The 23,554-nt window shown below is 43.9% G+C and overlaps 1 protein-coding gene across 1 annotated transcript; it reads right to left on the bottom strand.

Annotated features, from left to right (window-relative positions):
* Positions 1-3,293: 3,293 nt before the first annotated feature.
* On the bottom strand, positions 3,294-22,857 carry epha2b (eph receptor A2 b). Its single transcript, XM_027014548.2, has 17 exons — positions 22,720-22,857; positions 22,089-22,156; positions 20,307-20,955; positions 12,056-12,211; positions 11,511-11,846; positions 11,243-11,367; positions 10,955-11,141; positions 10,639-10,738; positions 9,957-10,012; positions 9,728-9,853; positions 8,509-8,694; positions 8,310-8,371; positions 7,992-8,201; positions 7,662-7,811; positions 7,342-7,535; positions 6,744-6,899; positions 3,294-5,327 (listed from the first exon to the last, which is right to left on the bottom strand). The coding sequence occupies exons 1-17, from the start codon at positions 22,799-22,801 to the stop codon at positions 5,219-5,221; spliced, it is 2,952 nt and encodes a 983-aa protein (XP_026870349.2). The 5' UTR covers positions 22,802-22,857; the 3' UTR covers positions 3,294-5,218.
* Between the last annotated feature and the right edge of the window lie 697 nt (positions 22,858-23,554).

Below are 23,554 nucleotides of genomic sequence, written 5' to 3'. Positions count from 1 at the left end.
TGAAAACACTGGCTAAGAACAAAGCCCACTCTACCCATGTAAACCACGTAGCCATGTTAAACCAGCCGATTAGAGCTTTGGACCAGTGCAAGCATATGCTTGTTCAAAAGAGAAAAGCAAAGAGACAGCAGTCAATCCCTTTAATTCCTGGTCTGGGAGAGGCCATATATACATCAGATGTTCTTAGCTATATAACCTACTTTCTGTTGTCATAAGGAAAATCTTCTACTACTTTGTTGGCATCAGAACAAGATGTGTAGCAACACTATCAGAATTTCAGCTTCAAATGGAACATTGTGAGCTGCAGGGCCAGATGTGACTCAGATGTAAGAGCAAAACTTTCATCAAGATTTCAGTTTGAGGATGCAAAATAACACACAGAGCATCTTTAATGGGTGAACAAAGAAAGAGGCACAAACATACTAATGGATTTCTATATATTTTTGGAAAGCATTACTGCCACTGGACTATTTTAAGTGTCCTTTGAAAGATGAGATAATGGATCATAGCAAAGTGTCTCACCAGTGGTTCATGTCCCCGTGTGTTTTCACACTCCTCGTTCATGTTGTTTCTTCTTATTTTTGGTTTGTTTGTTCAGCAGGATGAATGCCTTTGGGTCAGCCAGAACCATCTGATGACATGGACAGCTCATGCTATCAGCGCTTGGCGCAGCCCGGGCTGGTATTTCAGGCCTGCAGTGCACAAACTTATCCAAGGCTCAACTAAGAGGAAATTGCATTAATCCAAAATTGGGTTGGAGCAATTTCCCTGGCCCTATCTTAAAACAGTACCAGAGATGGGACCACCTCAGCTGCAGCTCATGCATGGGATGAATACCAGACCTCGATAGCCTCTGGGGCACACAGACCCTTTTTCCATATGCTGCCTAATTGGTTTAATTACTGTAATTATCTGCTGGGGTTCACGTTGCAAAGGCAGGAACGATTAATGGCCCCAGGAACACATGTCGACAGCAGGAAAGGAGGGAGAAGGAGACTTCAGAACACTGTTAGAGAATTGATAAAAGTTGGAAAAGGCAGTCAGAGACTCTCAGGCACAAGAAAACCAAAAGCAGAGGGAAATGGGAAAAGAAAAAATACAGCAGAAAAAAAAAAAGTTATTTTTTTTATTGTTTTAAAAGTTATAGCTAAAAACTAAAAAAATAATAAAAATGGCTTGCAGGTCCCTCTGCCTTGGCGTAATAGTGTCATGGAGAAATATGAATGAACTCAAGCATATTTTCATTACATTGGAATCCAAGTTACAGTGCAGCATGTTAAGTTAATCAAACCCAGCCAACATACATTATGAAAAAACAAACAGATATGCCTTGCTAAGAGATCAACAGCAATTTCACAATGGGCCAATGGCAATATGGAAGTGTAATAACATTTCACAAGGTGTCTACAGAAACAGATCACTCAACAGTGACATACACTTATATTCTGCAATTGCCTGTTACATTAATGCCTGTTCTATTTTACTAAGCAGCCACATACATAAATATCATCATTCTTATCATTTAATTCACAATGATGATATTTTTAGATATATCACAAAAATAATACATCTATAATTACTATTGTTTGATTAATAAAGTTTAGTCAGTATCATTTTGTCTGAGAGGATTTTAGTTTTTTGCAAATTTTTTGCATTTTTAGTTTTTTTTTTACTTGCTCCTTTCAGTAATGCATCATTTTTCCTGGTTTTATGTTAAAATAATCAGAGGAAAATGAAAGTGTGTCTGTATCAATGAAACAAAGTCACTCATTAGATTTCTGCGATTCCATCCTATTACTAACTGTAGTACTAAAAGACTTCCAGATAGAGAAATTCATTAACTCAGAGAGAATGACTATGAACAGGAATGACTGAGGGAGCTACTATGGCAATGAGACCAAGGAACATAGGCTGGGAAAGAAAGAAATGTGAGAAGAGAGAGTGAGAAATGGAGAGAGAAAAGCTGAAGGAGGAAGACCAATATAGCCCCAAATTGGAGGATGTGTTTTTTGGTCAGAAACCCATTTCTAAAATTAGCCGGGATGTAAATTCCACAGTGCTTTTGGCTTTGAATGCATACACGATAAAGAGGACAGCATATAAACTACATACAAGGGCAAACTCAGGCATGGCCAAAAATCATACATGAACAGTAGCGTGTTCACTATTAAACATGTGGGGGTGGGGGTGAGAGGTTCTTTAAAGAGCAGGGCAATTATGGAAGCCACTAAAAAGAAAGAGGAAACCTGGAAAATGAGAGCCGCAGGCCCCACGCAGACCCGTTCTCAGCAAAAGCACAACCATGTGTACAGTGATCGGGGCACTCAAGCCAGGCCTTCAACAAAGTCCCCACACATGCTATTGTGGCTGGCAGTTTAAAACGGGGGAGTCACAGGGAGAAGTCCGCAGCACACAAGCCAGACATTAAAACTGCATGCAGACACATACAGTTCTGTTTACGTGTACTTACAAATGCATTGTGCAAAATGCCTTCCTCGGTTAATACACGAAAACGGGGCTTCTGGCTGCCTTTCGAACTATTTTTTTTACCCTGCTAACCGTAGGCAGAGTGAAACACACCTAACCACATGAGACACCCGGCACGGAAAAACAGATGACGGAAAATCTCGAGGCAAGCCTGGTTTCGGGTCTCACCCTAAGGCCCTGAGACAGGCAGGAGGAAAAGCCACCACAGGGCCACAGACAGACACGGATAGAATGGGCAGAGCAAGGACTGGCAGGCACATTGTTCCCGGCCTCTGCCTACCTGTTTGACTTTCTTCATGTTAGTCTTTTGTTTGCCAGCTTTCTCAGCCTGCCTATTCTTGTATCTAAATATTTACATTCCTTTTCTGACATTTCCATCTTATCTGAAGAACACATTAGTGACATTGTTACTTACATCATTCAGCGGCAGCTGATAAGTGCACTAGAGTGGGGGTCAGGCACGAGGTCCCCTCCAAGCTCAGGTGGAACGGGGTCAGGCAGAGGAGAGGTAACACGGAGGACATCTGAATCGCTCTAGAGGATCATATGCTGGACTATGAGATGGATGTCAATTGAGACGGAATTTAAGTAAGAGCTCAGATTAAATTTATGTACACAGCTTTTATATGCATTCTCAAGTACTTTATAAGAAATTATTTGCACAAATATGAGAATTTGGATTGTATTGGTTCCTTTGGGTTCCGTTCTTTATCATGCTACCAGGGAGGTTTCAGCATATGAAATCAGAATAAAACATTCAATTATGAAAGTTTATGAAGATTTTATTCAATAACACAAATCCCAGCTCAATATTTAACAAATAAATAAAACAAAAATAAATAAGACTGTTAAATAAGGTACAAAACCATTGGGAAAATCTAACTGAGAATCTAACAGAATATGTGGAATGCTAGTTTGTATTTAACTGCATATTGTTCTTTTTTCAAATCATATGGAAAAGAAATATCAAACATGGAGAATGAAAAAAGGATAAGGATATCAAAAACTGTGATCATTTCTTTTCTGTCAGGGTGGGTATCCCCCCACACCACAACCACGCATTAATATACTATTACCAATCTAGATACTGTGCTTCAGGTTCATACAGCTAGAACATTAGATCAGCTAAAACTAAATATTACCAGTCAGCCAAGTAGTTTGCATTCATCATCTTGAAATATTAAGAATTTAGAGAAATCCTTATGAAGGCACTGTAAGACCATATATTCTCTATTACAATCATGTGATTGAAAAGAGTAAAGCAGAAGTGGTATTTTCTTCAATTAGAAATTACTTTTTCAAAGTCTTTTGAGAATATGGAAGGAGAGGTCAATGCATAGTACAGCCTTTCATTCCATAACATCTTGCTTCGTGAAGCACAAATTTAAGCCTATTAAAGCAATCTAGAGAAATTCTACCATCATCATCATGCAAATAAACAGGAAAGTGATAGTATAAAATCAGTTATACGTGGTCTTTCATCTAGATATCTTGGCAAATACAACTGCTTGTAATTATACTTGTAGTAGTTTCCTATTGTTTATTAGGATTGTCATTTGGCCCACACATTATGATGTAATTTGTTGGCATTACACATGTTAGTCATATTTTTTTTTTTCATTTGATTCAACCTGACATGACACCAGTTATGCACATCAAATTATAACAAAGATTTTTGGTCCTTTACCAATTTTCATTTTGTCATTCTGGCAAGGAAGTGAACATCACATCACCATAATGCTCCATAATGACAAAGGACGAAACTTTGGATAGAGAAAGGCCCCGGCATTTAGCGCAAGTTGATTCAACCTCTGAGATTTCTTATTTAAGTGCTATTTTTGCTGTGGTGTCCCCGGTCCTCAATTTTGCTGTAAAAAAAATTTCAAGAGTGAGTTTCAAGTAAGCATAATGTCATCTTTTTCAGACTGAAGAAGTTTTTTTTTGTTGTTGTTTGTTTGTTTGTTTGTTTTTTTTAAAAAGGACTTCAAAGCTCGCAGCATTAAGAGCTTAAAGGTAATGTTAAGATTTGTTCATAACAGGCATAGGCTTGGCCACCCCAAGCCACCACAGGGCCCCAGGCCATTGCCACCTTTATGCCCTGTTGTTCAGGACACATTCATAGAGCCCGTGTACCACAGCCATCAAATCCACCCCCTGCCATGACTCCACACCCAGTAAGGATCAGATCAGTCAGCAGGTGAAGTGGTTTGTGCAGATGGGCCATGTGCTCTTTTCCCCAAAATGGAAAGCAAAGAAGTGGTGTCAAAGCACAAGACAAGTCAAAGGGAAAATCAGTCAAGTAAAGGGCCATTCAGACATGGCAATGCCGTATATCAGAGCAGAATCGCTGCTAATGAAGTTTGATAACTGTCTGGCCAAGAAGGCACGCGCATGAAACTAAGCAAACAAAAAAAACCCTAAGAAATGTAACTGTCCTTTTTTTCTAAAACAAATTATGTAAAAATATATTTCTAATATACAATATTTGGTACATCATTAGCATTTTGTTTAGGCTTTCCCTTTACTCATCTCTCCCTTCCATTTTTGATGTGTATATCAAATCTGCTACAAGTCTCACTTGTTGCGAGTGTCCATCTTGATCAGCCGGAGGGTGGCGCCCAGCACAAGGGCCGTCCCTGCGACCCAAGTGCAAGGCATCTTAGAGTCCTGTTGTTAGCAGCCAGAGAGAGTTTCTGGTCCCTTAGCGAGCTCCAGAGATTCTGGGAATGCTTCACACAGCAAATACGCTCAGAGTACTTGTCTGGTCCTTAAGTCCCAAGATGCTGTAGGCAATTCTCTTTAGGTGCCCTGGTAGGCGGACACCGATGTTACGGATATCCCTGTGAGAAAGGTAAAAGGAAGAGTCAGAGAAAAATGCTAAAAATGTGGCATCACATTTATACTATTTAAACTATGAAAAAGAGGCCCAGCACTCAAGTAACACTTGAAAAATGATGTGGCCAAGTGTCAGTGGCATTTTTAATAAACCGGCTTGATGCCTTTTAAAGACTTATGGCCCTTGCCCTGACTGAGGGCGGCTGGCAACCCCAGCCAGTGGAAGATTCGTAAATAGTTTCTGGCTTTTTAGGACTGCTACCAGATGACAACAGATGGAACACTCAACCATAAAATACAACAAAAACACAAAAAACCCTCACAAACACATGAAAGGCTCCGCACGAAGTTCATCCAGCTTCCAGGCTAAAAACATTCACGGGAACGGAGCATGTGGTGCCAAAACTCCTCACTGCGTCACTACAGTAGTCTCCTCCGCTCTCCATAAATGGCACTCCTCAGCAATTATCTGTGAGGTCTAACACATCTATATCTCTCCAGAAACACCTCCACACCTCCTAGCCATTTTCCTTCCTTAAACCCTTCCAACACACAAACCCACACACGCACACACCCCAAACCACACACCCACACACCTCGTTTGGAACCCACAACAGGGGAAAACCGAGGTTCCTGCCTACAGTATTCACTGACTGGTGCTGTGGGCAAAGAGTGGGATGATGGAGACATCAGGAGAGATGGAGAAAGAGTCGGATGGAATGGGGGGGGGGGGGGCATCAGCCCATAAACGACCACATCCAGGCCATAAAAAATAAAAATAAAAATAAAATAAGTTTAAAAAAAAAAAAAATTCCTCCCTTGCCACCGTCTTTTCCATTCAGCCCCTCCTTTCCATTCAGGCTTGTCCTTTCCAGACACACGGACTATTGTTACAGTCTAAATACACTCACATAAATGGTCTATCCTGAAGTGAATGCAAATGTCTTGAAAGGCTATCAAACAGTAATTACACAAGGTGGTTTCATGTTGGCCAAATACAGGAATGCATAAATGCTCTGTGGCTATGCAAGTTTAATGCTGTAACCAGTGTATACATTTGTGTTTATCTAAATCAGGGCTTGATCAGAACATGGATTTTTCAAATATGTGTTTTGTATAACAACGATTAGTATCAGGATATATTTTGAATACCACAATAATTCTGCTGCACCGAGTTACACTTTCCCCTCACACTTGTAGTTCATATGGCTGTAGCAGCTTCATTTGGAAACCTAAGGGTTAACAGATACCACGAGACTTAGGTGCGGTAATTTGGTCACATGCAGCTAAGGTGAAAACCGACAAGACGTCTGCACCGAAATGGACTTTGGCCCATTACTCATATCCACAAATGGTGTGCGATAAGTGCCTGGTCACTAAGGTTTGCCACATTCCCTGTGGGAGTATCCGGCGTTACTCACTCGCTCTTCATCTGTAGCACCTGCTCCATGCTGACGATTCCTGCCATGCTGAAGTTGTCGCTGTACTGACTCATTTTGATGGACTCCAGCCACTCGGTCACGGTCCTGAAGGGAGAGCCGTCCGAGCCACTGGTACTGGGGAGCCGGATGGAAACTCTGGGAGGGACATGACACAATGAAGTCAGCAGACCACACAGGGTTGGTACTTTGGGCTTGGTTCGTTTTTTTTACATCCTTTTGTTGCAATCACCGAGTGGGTGAGATGTATTCCAAAGCAGAAAACCTGTTGGTTTGGTCGTAAGATCTGATAAAGCATATGAACCCGCCACTTCTCGACTTCCTTGCACGAATATGCGCATGGCATGCAGCATGACAATCGCAAGCAACAATCTCTCAAAGCTGATGCATGCACATCTTACTTTCCCAAGGTTCAGTTTCATCTTGCTGTAAAGTTTGGCTCCCTATAAAACACTTGGTGCCGCCTTTGTAAGACAGCGTGCACGTCTCAACTCCCACCACATCCTTACTTGCCACGCAATGTCATGCGCTCTACTCTTCCCATGCTTCTAAAACCGTCACACATGTGGCAAACCCGTACCGAGGATCAAAGTCTGCAATGGTCTTGAGGGAGTCGGGACTTTTGAGGAGTTTGTCCAGCAGGCTGACAATGTCCTGGAAGCGGGGCCGTTTGGAACGGTCCTGCTGCCAGCACTGCAGCATGAGCTGGTAGACGGCAGACGGACAGTCCATGGGGGCAGGCAGCCGGAACGCTTCGTTGATGGCCTTCATTACCTGTGGGGGAGACACAAGGGGGACAATCAGATCGGAGGAGCTTTGCTCAAATGAAGACCATGTGCAGAAAATAGCACGGACACTGCGTTACTGTTCCGAGCTGGCCAGGCATGGCTCAGGGTATACCTCATGGTTGCTCATATCCCAGTAGGGCCTCTCTCCAAAGGCCATCACCTCCCACATGACTATACCAAAGCTCCACACGTCGCTGGCTGAGGTGAACTTCCGATACGCGATGGCTTCTGGAGCCGTCCAGCGGATGGGAATCTTGCCTCCCTGTGGGGAAATAAAACCCACAAAAACAAAGTGTCTGACCAATCGTTTCAGTTTGGAAAAAAACAGTCAAGAAATAATAATAATGTCTAGTTAATGTGAAAATAAAGACAGCTGGAGTTGAGAACGGCTTGTGCAAACATTCTACCAAAAATATTGCATCAAATTGCTAGGTGAACGTACACTAGTGGTGTAAGTGCCTTCAGGTTCATCCTCCAGAACTCGGGACAGGCCAAAGTCAGACACTTTGCACTCCAGATTGGAGTTGACCAGGATGTTGCGGGCAGCCAGGTCCCGGTGAACGTAGCTCATATCGGAGAGATACTTCATGCCAGCTGCAATGCCACGGAGCATGCCCACTAATTGGAATGAGGACATTTCCCCATCATGGTCCTAGTAGGGAAACAACGTAGAAACGTTTTACAAGGTAAAGAAAACTCATCCCATGTAATTTTTAAAAAAGTTTTTCTTATTATTTATTTTACTGTGAAGCAGACTTACTTTCAGATATCTGTCCAGTGCTCCATTCTCCATGTACTCAGTAATAATCATGGCATGCTTAACTAAACAAAACAAAAAACAAAACAAAACACAGACAAGTATTAATTTTTCTTAAAAGTTTAAAGTTACTAAACAGAACAGTAAAACAGTGGAAATGAATGGAAAGAAAATGACAACAAAATAAAAAGCTGATATGTACATTTGGTCACCACACCCTCCAAATGAATAATGTTAGGGTGGGAGAACTGGCCCATGATGCTGGCTTCACTGAGGAAGTCCTGCCTCTGCTTTTCCGTGTAGCCCGGTTTCAGCGTCTTAATAGCCACCGCTGCCTCCTTCCGGCCAGGGATCTTCAGAATGCCACGGAAAACCTCTCCAAACTCACCTACAGCGTGGAAACACGGCCGCCCCCATGTAAAGCAACATACGGGATAAAGTCAGATAAAAACCACAGCCAGCTACCCTGATCTCAGACCGTTTCATATAGGGGCTATTAAGTGACATTCGGTGGGGGATCTTTGAAACCTTCTCGGATAGCACAGAGAGGAAATGGTAAACAAGGCACGTGGGTGAGAGCACCTGGAGACGCGACCTACACTGAAACTCTAGAGCGGTCAGCGAGTGGTTGCGGGGGGAGGGGCGACTGTGTGGGATGTGGGGGCATGGGATTCAGCTGTCGCCCACAGAGGGAAACGTAAAAGAGGGCCGTGGGAAGGCCTGTGGGGGAGTTCATAGGGGAAAGGTGATCACACAACCCTAATCTTCTCATCTCAGGGTTAGAGAATGTTGCCCACTGAGGCTTATCCAACGCATTAACTGTTGTATTCATGAATTCTGTTACAAGAATTACTCAAATAGAGTGTATTCATTCTTCTTCTTCTTCTTCTTCTTCTTATTACCTCCTGATTTTTAAACATCCTTCAGTACAAAAATGGGATGAGGTAAAAAAACAATACTAATGTACTTGGATTGTCTTTAGTAAGCAATCAAATGCTCTCTAGTGAGATGAACGTGCCACTCTAAGAATATGTCCCAACATGCAGAGTGAGCATCAGATTCTGTTGCGAGCCTTGTTTCGACTGTCACTTCAGGCAGTGTGTGCTGCAGTTCTCACATATCTTCAAATAAATAATGATCGATGTGAACCGAGAGCGGCACCTTACATTTGTGACAATGCTGGGAATGTACTAATATGCTCCTATCACTTTCTGAGTGGTGATGTGACTCGGTATGTACCAACCTGCTCCCCTTACGCTATCAAATACTTTACCCTGTCTGTAAAGGGTATTTTGAACTCTAACTCTAAGAATACTTTTCTGATTAGACAACTAAAGCACTTTTGTAAGTTGCTCTGGATAAATGTAAATGTATATAGATGTAAACATTCTGCTTGGTAACGTGACTCAGAATACACCAACCTGCTCCTATCACTTTCTGCTTGGTGATGTGACTTGGATGGATTTCGCTAGCAAATTTGAGCACGGCCATGTTGGGGTCTTCGTATGTATGAGGATCAACATAAGTCTTCAGAGGCTTCAGTTGCTCTGGAGAGGATTTACCAAGATTAGTGAAAAGTGGCACAGAAAGAAAGAAAGAACGAGAGAGATGAATTAACAGAAAAAAAGGAAGCATGTCTCTTATAATTACCTGGGCTGGAGAAGTAGGCATCCTCTGGACCTTGCCGTGTGTGAGTGTTTCTTCTGCTGTAGAAGAAAAAAAATGCCTGAATGAGTGGTTTTTTTTTTTTTTTTTCTGTTGAGTTTTTTTTTTTAGCAAACCGAGACATTTCTTTTCAGACTTGGAGCTTAAAGAACGGTCAACGTCGGGACCAGCTCCGGCTCCATTCAGTCGAGGAGCACTTTGATAAAAAGCTGTCTGTGTTTGCCAAGTGCTGACAGGGGTCTGGGTTATCGCAGACAACGTACAAGGGCTTGGGTCACCTTCAGAGAGCCGCTACAGCCGCTACGTTGAAGACAACCAAGCACCACTTATCAGGCACAATGCACGGCCCCGATTCATTTAGTTTCAAACACGCCTCTCGTTAAAGCACACTTATTGAGCAGTGACAAGGTGTATTCAGCACCATCCCTCCCAGTAGATAAAGAGCGAGTGAGGGCTCTGAGAAAGAGGGATACTGAATGGGTTTGGACATTTTGGATCATTCACAAGGAAAATGAGAGGGAAGGGTTGGGAGCGAGGGCAAGGGGGGGGGGGGGGTTCCTAGAAGAGGCGAGTGAAAGAGACCCCCAAAGCGAGGGGAGTGAAGAGAGCGAGGGGAGTGAAGAGAGCGAGGGGAGTGAAGAGAGCGAGGGGAGCGGCCGTTTCTGACCGTTTGCGAAGGAGCAGGACCACCGCCACGATGAAGAGCATAGCAGCTCCTCCCAGAACAGCTCCGAGAATCACGGCCGTATTCCCTGGACTCGAAGGAACTGGATGGCGGGAGACACACAAACACGCACGCGGGCTCTGAATGAAACAGTCAACCTACAGCACAACCAAACAAGCAATGCATCATCTGAACACGCATGCACACAAAAAACAAACAAACAAACAAAAAAACCCAACATCCATCCCACATGACTTCAAGCAGCGTGAACAGTAAAAGGAAAAACATTAATATTCAGCTGCTTCAGGCTCGCCTTTACCTTCTGGTAGCGTTGAAAACTCCTGCTCCACACTGTGGCTGCCTGGGTGGCCTTCAGGCCCCAGAGCCTGGACTTTAAACAGATAAACCGTAGAGGGAGTCAGATCACTGATGTGCACAGAGTTCTTCTCCAGCACCAGCACGGTGTATGTGGTAACCTTCTCGCTGCGCCTCTCCTCATCTTTTTCCTGCAGAGACGGGAGAAAGCAATGTGACGCCCCGTTCCGGTGCTTTTCAGTCAGGCTCACTGTTGGTCGGCCTTAGTGCCTGAGAAAGTGGTGCTTCTGACCTTCTTGCGATACATGAGCTCATAGCGTGTGGCGATGGGCTTGGCGCGGCGTGACACAGACCAGGACAGCGACAGGCTCGTGGGGCTATTGTCCACCAGGTGCATTCCGGTCACCTTCGGAGGGTCTGGGATGGAAAGACAGAGGGGGGGTTGAAGCAGAATACAAAAGTAACCAAGACAACAAATCTCCACTCAGTGGAAAGAAGGGGATGCAAGCCAGAGACAAGACGGAAGGCGGGAGGCTTGCTTTGCTCACTGTGCTGCAGACCTGTGTAGTGCAAGGCTGTATTGATGGTACTGGTGGCTCTGTGGGAACTGAGGCAGGAAACACCGCTCCGGGCCTCCACGGTGAAGGTGTAGTTCAGATGCGGCTCCAGCTCACTGACGGCGACAGAGGCCCCCTTCAGGTCGGTGCTGCTGGGCTCGTAGCGCACCTTCTCCCCGCAGGGCTGACACGCGCTCCCATCGCAGCGCTCACACACCACGCTGTAAGTGATGTCCGTGCGGCCCCCCGTGTCTAACGGGGGGCTCCAGGACAGCTGCAGCTTGCCCACGGCGATCTGGGCTGTGGTTGCCATCAGGTTTCGTGGAGGTGAGGGCAAACCTGCATAGCACAGTCAGATGCACAATGACCATTAAGGGTCCGTGCAGAATGCTCATGAGATGTTTAAACCTGAAGTAACAAAGAAGTTAAAAGATGTGCAGAGGTTAAGAAAAAAACAGAACATCTCACAAATCATCTCTCATTATCAGCAAAGGTCAGGGATTTGGACAGTTACAAGGACACTAGGTCAGACTGCTGCAGTGTCTCACCAGAGCAGGCCGCTGTCAGTGGGTCCTCCAAGGCTCGGAAGAAGCCCTCTTGGCAAGGACAGCTCAGGGCACCAGGGCCAGAGGGTTGTGTATTCTTTGGGCATGGCTCACAGGCCTCACTGGACACAATGGCTTTGAAGAAGCCTGGCTTGCACTCTGTTAACAGACCAGCACATGCAACACTTGGATGAAGAACAGATGAAAGCTTCCAGTAATGATACTGCGTTGGGAGTGTCCGTTAAGAACTCAGTGACATACGACTTCACCAAGTCAGCCTCTTTTGAAGTGTGTCCTTCCCCCAACCCCCAGCAGGTGCTCCTCTCCCAGCAAAGACTTTCTTTTTGAAGGGGAGTGGAAGACCAAGTAAAGCACAATGCTGAACCTTCCCTCCTCTCCTCAACATACAGGACCAGTCACCCCACATTCCAGACTTTGTCATCAATGCTTCACAGGAAAGACAACAGAACAAACCAAATAAACCCAACGGACATGCTCAACACTACATCTGTCAGCAGTCAAAACAGGTGCGAGCAAAAAGCTTTTGAACCTTCCGCACGGATGTTCTAAAATTCATTTATTCATGCAGGAAGTGTATGGAGGTGGATCTTAAATGCCATTACAAATATAGTATGATGTGAATGACAGAAACAACAGAGGGTAGGGTTTGGAAACATGACTTTAGCCATACAGCTGAACAAAACTACAAACAGGAAGAGAAAGTTCACTTCTGAATCGATGAACGTTCCACTGCATGCAGCTTGTGTCTTTTCTCTGTCCAATGCCTCCCCACTGTTTCTCCCACTGTAGTGCCAAAGTACACTGACAGTTCTGACTCTCGCTTTCTTGGAAATGTGCGCTAACCAGAAGACAAGCTGGCAGACAGCACAGTAGATAGCAGCATCGTTGTCGCTGCGCAATAATGGGAATGCATGGTCAAATTCTGTGCGGGTTTGTGTGGGTGTGGGTGTGTCTGTGCGCGAGAGAGAGAGAGAGAGAGAGAGAGAGAGAGAGAGAGAGCGAGAGAGACAGAGAAAGATAGTAAGTGTGTGCGGTGTTAAAAGAAACCAGAGGTACAGTAGAAGTTAAGATCAAATATTTGCAGAGTTGGTGGTGGTTTTAATTTAAAGGCAATTTAAGGACACTTGCCAGAATGAAAAAGTTGCACCTTTTTGGTTTCATTTCATTTGGATCCATTCAAAATACATTTACTGTAACAAAAGAAGCCCACACCAAATCCACATTTCCATTTCCCAGTGGTTTTGTTTAAATAGCTATTTTGCCAACAATATTAATTACTAAGTACAGTTTCTCTTCATTCTTTAGTGCTTTGTATCAACTGAAACCAAGAAGTGGACTGGGCCACTTGCTCAAATAGGAGGGGTGTAGCAAAAGCATATATTACCTCAAATATATGAGGACACTCTCCAATTTCAAAAGAAAGCCCTCAGCATGAAAAGAATTCAGTGCGTCAACCAAAAAGCCAGCCAAGGCGTTTCTCACTCCTCCTTTCAAGTCAGTTCCCCATCTTGCTTCTGTGCCAGCTGTTTCTGAGACTTACTGCGACTCGTTAAGGTCGCCCCTGTGCTGAGGCGGGGGACAGAAGGGTAGGCAGAGGAGACGCATGAAGACAGAGAGAGGGATAACACCTCCTGCTGGGGTTGCAGAGAAAAGGGGAGGAGACGGGGAGGAGAAAGAACTGCCCTGTTCACCAATACGGGGGCCGAACAGCTGCTGCTGCGAGCCCTGAATCTCATGGCCTCTGACTGCACCACCCCCCCGCCAACGCCCCATAATCCCCCGAATTCCTAGGTCCCGTCACTCGTTCCCAGGCACATGCGAAGGTCCAGCGTGGGGATTCACGGGCCCTTTCAGCCCAGACAACAGGCACAGAGCACCGCTCCATTCAGCTGGAGGAAAAACACTTGTTGCGAATAGTGGAGATGCCACATGCCACATGAATGCACAGGCTGGCTTCTTAACGACATGGAACAAAGAACGGCCTGCATTTGTGTCAGTGCAGTGCATGAAGGCGATACAGTGGAGTCTATAAGCCTATTATCTAAAAATGCACTGGGGTGCACAAAGGGAAGAATTTTTTAGGTGTTCGCCCCAAAAGGAGCAGTCTCAGGAATGGTTCACGTTCAGTTCACGTCCAAAACCACAAATCAATGGCATCATTCAAGCTCCAACCCACAGCATGGCATTTTGTGTGAACTTTTTCACTTTCCAAAATCCAGGAGGAATGCGGCAGTGCGAGACGGGTTTTGTCTTTGTGCGCTGGACACAACAGGAAGCAGGAAGTGCAAGGCTGACGCTTTGCTTCCTTCCTACGGCAGCCAATCAAAGCATGTACTGGGGTGAGATGGAGAACGTTACCCTGATTCTGGGGAGAGGAAAAGAGAACTGGATATGTTAGCAAAAAAACAAACAAAAAAAAATGCAAGGAGAGGTCAGAGGAAAGTAAGGATGTATGACATTTGAGGAACGGTGATTACATTTGTGTAATGAAGGATTCCTGGTTGAAGGGTGATACGTTTCTGCCCTCTCACAGGGCCCCAATCTCCCTTGTTTGGCATCAGGGGATTAGGCTTTAAGAGGCTCTGAGTGACTGTTTGTTTATTGTGAGCGAAGCAGGATCTCTGGGCCCACTGGGGTCTGGGAGCCGCGTGGGCCGAGTGGAGCAGTCAGGCCGAAGATGGACGAGCGGGTGACGTTAATGGATGGATGCACGGATGGATGGATGGGCAGGACCGTTGAATGAATGAGTGTATACATGCTGGCTGGACAACAGGAATCCCTCCAGGACAGGAGTTACACGGGAGTGTTTCGCATAAGAAAAAGAATGGAAAACAAAAGCCCCAGTCACTTGGTCCTGGGCTCAGAAGGGCTTACATGTGGCCCCAGGCAGCGGCGAGTTAAAGTGTCCCGCTCCACTGGGAGCTGATGGCCAAGTAAAACAAACAGTACAGCAGAGGGAGTGAAGAGAGTGGCCAGAGGCTCGTATCATGTGGGGGGAGGAGGCGAAATTCTGTTTCATGGCCAGTGGAGAAAAAAAAAAAAAAGGAGTAGAAAAACAAGAAACAAAACACGCACGAGAGAGAAGGAAGAATGAAGATTCAGACAATCAGCAAAGATCATAATCACAAACCTTCAGCAGCCTTCCCTCGGTAAAACAAAGGGACCAAAAGTTAAGCAAAACGTCCAGATTTTGGTTCTTCGTGAGCTCTGCCTTTTTGTTCCCCTCCAGTTCTCAGATAGGATCGATTTTTGCTACATGGTCCGCATAGGAGTTGCTGTTGTTGAACAGATCTAAAATGATCTTGGAAGCTCACAATCATAATCCACATCAACTGACCCTGGTCAGCATGGGCTGTTGAAGCGGTTATGTGGTCAGCAAGGACAAAGCCAGACCTTTTGGGTAGGGGGTTGTAATATGAAGCTGAGGGGCACTCGGTATGGTGAGAGCATTAGTCCAAAGGATTATTAGCCCAATGGACCAGCTGTAAGGGAATTACATCTAAGCTTTACAATTCCTCTCAGCCTTTCATCTGGTCGTTAACAGACACAATAAATGCTCTAATTCCTTTCTTTTGGCAATTTTCACTCCTTCTCAAGGAGAGGACGGAAAGAGAGACAAGAGGCAGCGAACTCAGGAGAGAGCAAAAGGAGATCCAGAGGCACAGACAGTAAGAATGGAGGGTTTTCTAATTAAGAGAAGAGCTGCACACTAACTAGAGATGACAGATTCACAACTGAAGCCACAAGTGGTTTAGATGAGCCTGTCAGAGCTTCATTGGAAATAAAGCTTTACTGCAGCTTGGCTCATCAGAAAAGACATTTACACCAATTTGGCTCACGTCTTGATCTCCACTGATTCAAGTGGCAACTCAAAACGAAAAAGTGTGGTACCAGTTTAAAAAGGCCAGTCAAACCAATAAACAAAATTCCCTAATAGTTGGAAAATAAAAGGAGCGAATGAAGCAAGGGAGAGTTCAACAATAGAAATCCCTGAGCCGACGAGCTGGTGGGTCAGAGAGGATTAGCAGGCCTCCGGTTTCCGCTGTAGCTCGTCCTGTTGGGGGGGACCTAGTGCTGACGTGGGGGCAGGAAAGTGCTGACCTCACACCCCAACAGCACGATACACTCACCACACACGTACACACCCACAATCTCTCGCTTTATCCATATTCATAATGTACATGCAGAAAATATGATTCAAAAGGACAGACCTTGTAAAACATACTCTAAACTTCTTAGGATAGCACCAACTTAAATAATGCACACAAACGCGCACGTGCACACACACACACACACACACACACACACACACACACACACACACACACACACACACACACACACACACACGCAAAGTAGTGCTTTCATGTACACAAGTACGCAAAGACCTTTTGAAGAAAGCAAAAATTGCTGATGAGTCAACACTGCCAAATTTTATACAGTTATTCACCCCTTTGGTAGGCTGGGAAAATCCTGACACTTCCCTCCTTCTTGTGACTCATGTCATGATAGGGATGGTTTTTTTTCATTCATCCTGAATAACACAATGAGCTGATAGCCATCACTATAAAAAAAATTACCATTGCAATCTTTTCCATGTTGTTTAATATGAAAATGTGTCATCAAGTTGGCATGTGATTAAAGAACTCCTTTTAATAAAAGATCCCCTCATTATCTCTGCAATGAAAAAGTCAACATTGCCTCAAACTAAAGTGAAATCTATAAGTGGCAGCCGTTTCATAAGATCTTCAAAATACTGACATTAAAAACATAACTAAAATTTAATCAACAAATCTATTAACGTATTAACAAATTTTGGGCAGCTAAGAGGATGGAGTCACTCAAGCTGCTGCAGAGGAGCATTACCCTGAGGGGAAGGTGGGAGTAATTATAGGTGAACCAGGAAAACAAACCTGAAGAATTGCAGATCACCAACGAGCTCAACATATTTCCAAATCTCTTGCCAGCACACCATTTCCAAGCTTCTATTATTATACTGACGTGTTACACTGAGAACTTAAACTCAAACTCCTCAGATTTGAGAAGCCAACCATAAATCATCTCCCCGTTGTTCTTGCACTCCTCTCACCGCTCACCTCCGCCAACCTGCGAGATAGCGTGAACTCTGTGTAACAGCCCAGCATGTAGGCTGCAGTGAGACTCCTGTACAGTCACAGGTCCTGCACCACATGCCTTCAGGACAAGCAGACCGTGAAGATGTCAGGTGGCCAAGTCACCCCAGCCAGAGAATCCAGTCAGTTGCCTATGCACAAGCAACAAGTATTTAATATTCCTCAGGGGAGATTTTAAAGTAAAGTTTACGATCGCGGCCACACATCTTAAAATCCAAATGTACACTCCTGCTTCAATTTATGGAGTCGTATATTACAGGAATCTCATGTAAACTTGGTGTGCTCTTATAAGCATCTTATTTGTCCATGAGACACATATGGTGGATGAGGAAGGTTTTTTTTTTTTTTTTTAATTTATTAACAACACACTACTTGACATTTCTAGGGCAGGCCTAATTAGCATAAAAAGGTCCATGTGAAAGCACAACTCTTGATACATGTCATTTCCTTTACCCATACTCAGCCAATGAGAATCAGTGAACCCGCCAACAACAATAACAATGCATGATGTCTTACATCTTGCTAATTTTGGAAACTCTAGAGCTAAGAACTACAGAAAAAAAAAGAGCAGCGAAAGGCAGGCCAAGGCAGTTGCAGTACTCTAGACTTTCAGGTCATGCAAATTTTACAAACTATTAGCTCCTTGCACATATTCCCAAGAGGAACTGCTTACATCCTGTCATATAATTTTATTAGTCATTGCAAAACCATAGATAAAGCATTCCATCTCAGCATTCCCTGCATAATGCGTGGAGCTCAGAAATAATCAGGCAACATGTACAGGCCTATTTTCAAGCCATCTGAATGGAGTGCATGGATTTGAACTATTGGTACTTTGCCACTGTGTTACTGCTCTATATACTGGTATGCCATTTATTTTTAGCTAGCTCTCGGCTTCGCTCCATTTTAAGATGTTAAATATTGGCGAATGTTATGGTTAACAGCCCAGGAGATGTAATGATTTTGGAATAATGTGTCAAGCTCCAAAAAGTGGGACTGCACTGTTTGTTTCTTAAAAGCTAAATACGCACGGTTGTGTGTGAACACTTGTGTTTTCTTTGTCTCCTTTTAGTACTTATTTTCTGTTGCCATAAGATTTGTTAATTTCTCTCTTTTTTTTTAGTATGTAAAACACACCACTAGATAGGAGAAATATTCCAAGATAATAAAGTCATAAGCCAAAGACATGAGACAAGAGCATGGTTACAAAACCAGTACTTACTGCTCATATCCACACCCAAGGCAATTATATCCAATCCCTAACCAGGCAGCACAGCTTGAACTATGTCACCAACCAATTTAGCTTCAGTTAAAATCAAAGAAAAAAAAAATCTATTACAGTTAAAGACCTCCTTTAACTGGGAAAATAAATAACAGCCTATAGGATCCCAGACCAGTATGCCTTGCTGCACTACTTTTTCCTCCCTTGAACACCTACAATATGGCAGCCGACATCCTTTGGTGGCTTCCAAAAACTATAGTTATTTGTCCAACTCAGCATCAGAAGGCTTTCCGGCCTGCGACAGGGCGTAGGCAAATGTTCCTTGCACAATCTAAGCAGTGGGTCAGGCAGCAAGCCTTTGTGTGGTCAGCTTAGGTATGTGTGTTTTCTATGCCAGGGAAGAATATGAGTGTGCAAGGGTGTGTTTTATGGTGGAAAACTGTGTCAGTGTCAATAGTGAATCAACTTGAAGGGAGCGTGCGTTTGAGCTCACCGCTACTCTTTCCTAGTTCATCTGGCTGTCCTCCCTGACTGAAGGCCATTTCACGCGGCCCTTTATCCAGTCCTGCTTCTCTGTGCCCACCACCACTTGCGCTTAACTGACTGTATATCCATCATCGAGGTTCAGCTCTGGCCTGGAGCTCTAGGGAATTCCTCAGGGCTGCAGTAATCAGGGAGGTTCCCTGGTAAACTTAGGAGGAATGCACGAGAGAAGGTGGGGGTGTGCAGGACCAGTAGCTAGAGCGGAACACTATGATACATTGTTCTGTTACCTTAACATTCCTTTCTCCGACCTTTCCACCATCCCCTCCCTATCAGTTTGCCTCAACCTCCCTCTCGCTTTCTCTCTTTCCCTCTCACCTGTTCTCTTGCTTTTCAGTCTGTCTTAAATTGTCACAAACCAGTACTAACCAATCAATACAGAATAATAATAATTTTCAGTATCTACATTAATTCGGATTGTCTGAGGATTTTTTTTTTTTTTAGCCGACAGTTCACGCTCACCATAGAGCATTTGGCAGTGTACCTGTGTCTGCAGGACTCTGTGTTATAGTAGAGGCTTTGTTGAAGTGGCTGCGATTGAAGGCATTTGTAGTGGAATGATTCGGAACAGGCCCTGGCATGCTAAGACTCCCGAGCACATTTATTCAGTCACAGAACACCTGAACGTCAAATGGCAACATTCCCACTAGTGTCGCAAGATGAAGAACAGAGACCCAGGCAAAAAAGAAAATCCACAAGTCATGCACGTATAAATGGCTACAGGAGAGAGAGCCATGTACTCTGAAGCAAGTTTTAAGTACACCTTTTTTCTTCCGCAGTCAGTCTAAGAAAGAATGTTGGGAAGAATGAAATCAGATCTATGTGAAGAGGAAGCACGTTTCAGAATGCAGCATATACTTTTCTTTCAAGTAAAGCCACACTAGCTGAAAGGAGACTGAGGTATTGCTGAATACATAAAAGCATAAATGAGTAAGATGAAATTAAGACTCACCTGTTATTAGACAATAGCCATCCGGATCAAGTCTGAGAACAAAAGCCCTTAATTGTGCAAGAGCTAGAAAATCTTTTTTTTTTTTTTTTTGTTAATTTTTTTTAAAGTGTAGTTTTAGCTTAGTTTACCAGTGAGAAAAAAGTACTTTAAGATAAGAACTTCCGATGTGGTACTAGTTTATCCAAGTTTACCCAAGGGGATATTCCACTACACTGAAAGAAGCTCACGCCAGACAAAAACACACATAATATTGTAATTATAAATTGATATGCCAAAAAAAATGTATTGTATTCTTTTCAATATAAATCCTTAAACATAACCATTGCTTAGATGACAATCAGACTTCTCAGCTGGCACACGACGCAGAAAGGACCCATGTCTTACCTTGGCATGCACTGCCCACAGCCTCATATCCACGGCGGCACTGGCACTGACCCACTGGCACTACCCATTCTCCATCCATGGTGCAGTAAATACGTGGTTGCTCCTCACTCTCAGCGTTTTCCACACAGGCGCCAGCCACCTCCCGCAGGGCCTGGTTTTCCCCCCCAGCCACAGTCTCAGGGAACCCCGCCAAACTCTTCACCGTGGCCGGGCACATTTTGTAGTACACCTTGACCGAGTAGACAGCCACGCAGGCCCCAATGTCCTGGAAGGCAAGGTAGAAGCCCTTGCGGGCGAGATTCTCCACCACCCGGGTCTCCACGTTGATCCTCATGTCGCCAATGCTGGAGACCTCATCCGGCGCGATGGTGGCCACCTTACGGAACTGGCCTTTGCGGAAGCTGGTGCCGATGTCAGCATCCGCCTCCGAGGCGTGCAAGTTAAATGTCTCCTTACAGGTTAGCGAGTCCGCACCAAATGAGTTGCAGTCCCGCACGACAAAACGCATCTCCACAAAGACCCGCGTGGCGGTCGGTGGGCGCTGTATGAAGGTAGTGCGTAGCCAGTTGTCCTGCTCCCGTGCCTCCACGTTGCAGATGAAGTAGTTATAGAGCAAGGAGCCGTTCACAGCCTGCTGTCCTATCTCCCACTGCAGAAAAGAAGAAAAAAAAAAGAGAACACAAGGGAAGAAGAGTCAAAACCAAATTTGTGGAGAAGAAACTGCTGAGGGTAAAAATAACACTAAATGACACCAACATGGAATTTTAAGTACTACTGAGGATACTGGTTCATTAACCATCAACCCCTGGCACAGAACAGGACATCCATAATACCAACTACAGTAAATGGACTGATGTAACTTGATGTAATGCACATTTCTTTACAGAAGTAACGTTTGTGAGCTTTTCTTGTGCATGTTGCCACTGTGCTATTAATTATAGGAGAGGTGTGTCATTATCTCAGTGTGCAGCACAACTATAAAACTGTCTATACCACGCAACTGCAGAGCTAATGCTGCTTTAAATTACATCAGTTAACACATTTCATCATTTTAATGGTTCCTTATACGCTCCTAACCGAACAGCAGCCCATTAGGAGTGCAATTAACGTTCCTTAAGGTCCATATATGTTGACTGTTTGCCTTTTTCACTGTCAAAAAAGCTCCAAGATAGATTCTAGAAAGCATAACTTTCTGAATCAGTCAATGAATACATGACAAGGCATGCCCACACTCATTTTCAAGGTCAGACAGTGATCCGCATTAAGATTCAAATGTGACTTAAATCAAACGAGACACACGGGGCAATGGTTAAACTTAAAAGACCCATTTAAAGCGCATGTGTGCTCGTATATAGTCTCACACACAGACGAACACGCAGGTTTGGATGTTTACTCTGCAAAAGTTTCCACGCGCATCTAAAGCGTCAAAACTGCTCCGTTCACATGTTTAAAAAAGTGCCACATGCGCCTGACTTTAAATGTTAATTACACCCTCAGTTATACGATCCTGAAGATAGGGCTTTAAAACCGCACGACGCCACAAATATTCTACAGCAGCAACCTTCCTCCAGCGCTGCAGACTTTTCTAGGAGCAGCGCAGACATGTCGCAGAGCCAAGGGAGTCCGCACGGCGTTGCACCACGCTAATCCGGCTACTTTATCAGCGAAGTGCAACACTGGAGGAACTAATCAAAGCCTGAATGAGTCGGTAACTGTTCACTCGGTCGCAAAAACGATGCACGGCGTAGTGGTTGAAGAGTAGGCCATGTCCCACACACTCACCCCATCCTCGTCAGGCCATGTCAGCCAGCCTAACTCGCCTCCGGACTCCACCATGTCCAGCAGCACCTCTGTGTTAAACAACAGCAAAAAAAAACCGTCAGACAGGGCGACATCAGGTTCACGTTTCAGATTTTATCTAAGCACGAATCATTTTAAGCACTAGATAACGTGTGAATTATTTTAAAACAGTGAAACATACAATACTGTAATTTTTGAAAAGCACGTGTCCTGTGTTACACTATTTAAACCTCGGTTCTTTCTTAAAGTATGATGAATTACACATCGATATATATATATATATATATATATATATATATATATATATATATATATATATATATATATATATCCCCTGTAGTTGATTTTTTTATAGTGTCAATCATTTACAATCGAGTATAATTGACATTCAGGTTACTTGACTGGAATGTTGACCCTTAGAAAGCGAAGAGGAAGGGGTTTTTTGGGGGGGAATAACACGGTTGAAATATAGCAGGCAAAACTTCCCAGAACTGTATTTTGATCAGCGTACTTCGCGTGTCGCACTGAGCAGGGTCTCAGCCATGTGAAAAAAAAAAAGTTACTTCAGATGAACGCACTGTCAGAGTTCAGAAGATCATAAAATGCCACTTACCTTCTTTATTTTGAAGAGAAATAAATATACAATTTATAAATACATTGACAAATAAAATTCGCTTTATCCGACGATAATCCATTTTCCTTTAGCAGTTAGTAAAGCATTCAAAGTAACTCCGCACTGAGACCAGTTGCTATACCCGCTGCGCTCATTGAGAAACGCTCCGCGACACAAAGCCCGCCTACTGGAATGTGGTGAACGTCCGTATTGTACGGAGGCGTGGCCACAAGAACATGTTCCGCCTCTAACCTGTCAGTTATCATACCTGTACAGGTGGCTTGTAACCTAGTTCTAGCTGTCAAAATTGTGCAGTTGGTCAGAAGTTTTTAATATTGACGTCTATCTATCTTTGTCTGCTTAACCAAAATTTTGAATATCTATCTTGTCCCTCTCTCTGTACAAAACATTGAACTACAGTTCCTAGTTTTACCATGTAATTAATTAATTCATCCACTACTGTATGAAGGAGTCACAGGATTAAGAGGGTATACTGGAGGGAGCCTGAATACCACTAAAATCACAACAAAAGCATATACTAGCAACACAGAGGAATTTTGGAGTCATGCTCTCCATATTTTGAGACTTTTTTTTTTTGTTGCTTACACAAAAGCCTCATATACACTGAAAGGCATCTTCACAATCACCACGGTGACAGGACAGGCTCTTACAGCAGGTTTTGTTCAGTAGGTGTTTTTTTCTTTTCATTTGTTTTATATCTCACAGCTACTTTGCATATCTCTGCAAAAACAAATTCCCTAATCTATGTAAAATACTGAATACTTTGTAAATTGAATAGCAATTCCCAAGTAATATTGTAAATCACAGCTTAATT

This window comes from Electrophorus electricus, chromosome 24, assembly GCF_013358815.1.
Source record: "Electrophorus electricus isolate fEleEle1 chromosome 24, fEleEle1.pri, whole genome shotgun sequence".
Taxonomy (NCBI): Eukaryota; Metazoa; Chordata; class Actinopteri; order Gymnotiformes; family Gymnotidae; genus Electrophorus; species Electrophorus electricus.
Note: the sequence above shows the minus strand (reverse complement) of the source record. Positions and strands in the feature narration are given on the sequence as shown.

Coding starts and splice junctions, on each gene's coding strand:
- epha2b (XM_027014548.2), bottom strand. CDS start 22,801: ATGGATTATCGTCGGATAAAGCGAATTTTATTTGTCAATGTATTTATA. Junction 12,212..20,306: donor TGTGGGCAGTGCATGCCAAG/GTAAGACATGGG, acceptor GTCTGTTAACAG/AGTGCAAGCCAGGCTTCTTC. Junction 9,854..9,956: donor TGCCTACTTCTCCAGCCCAG/GTAATTATAAGA, acceptor AATCCTCTCCAG/AGCAACTGAAGCCTCTGAAG.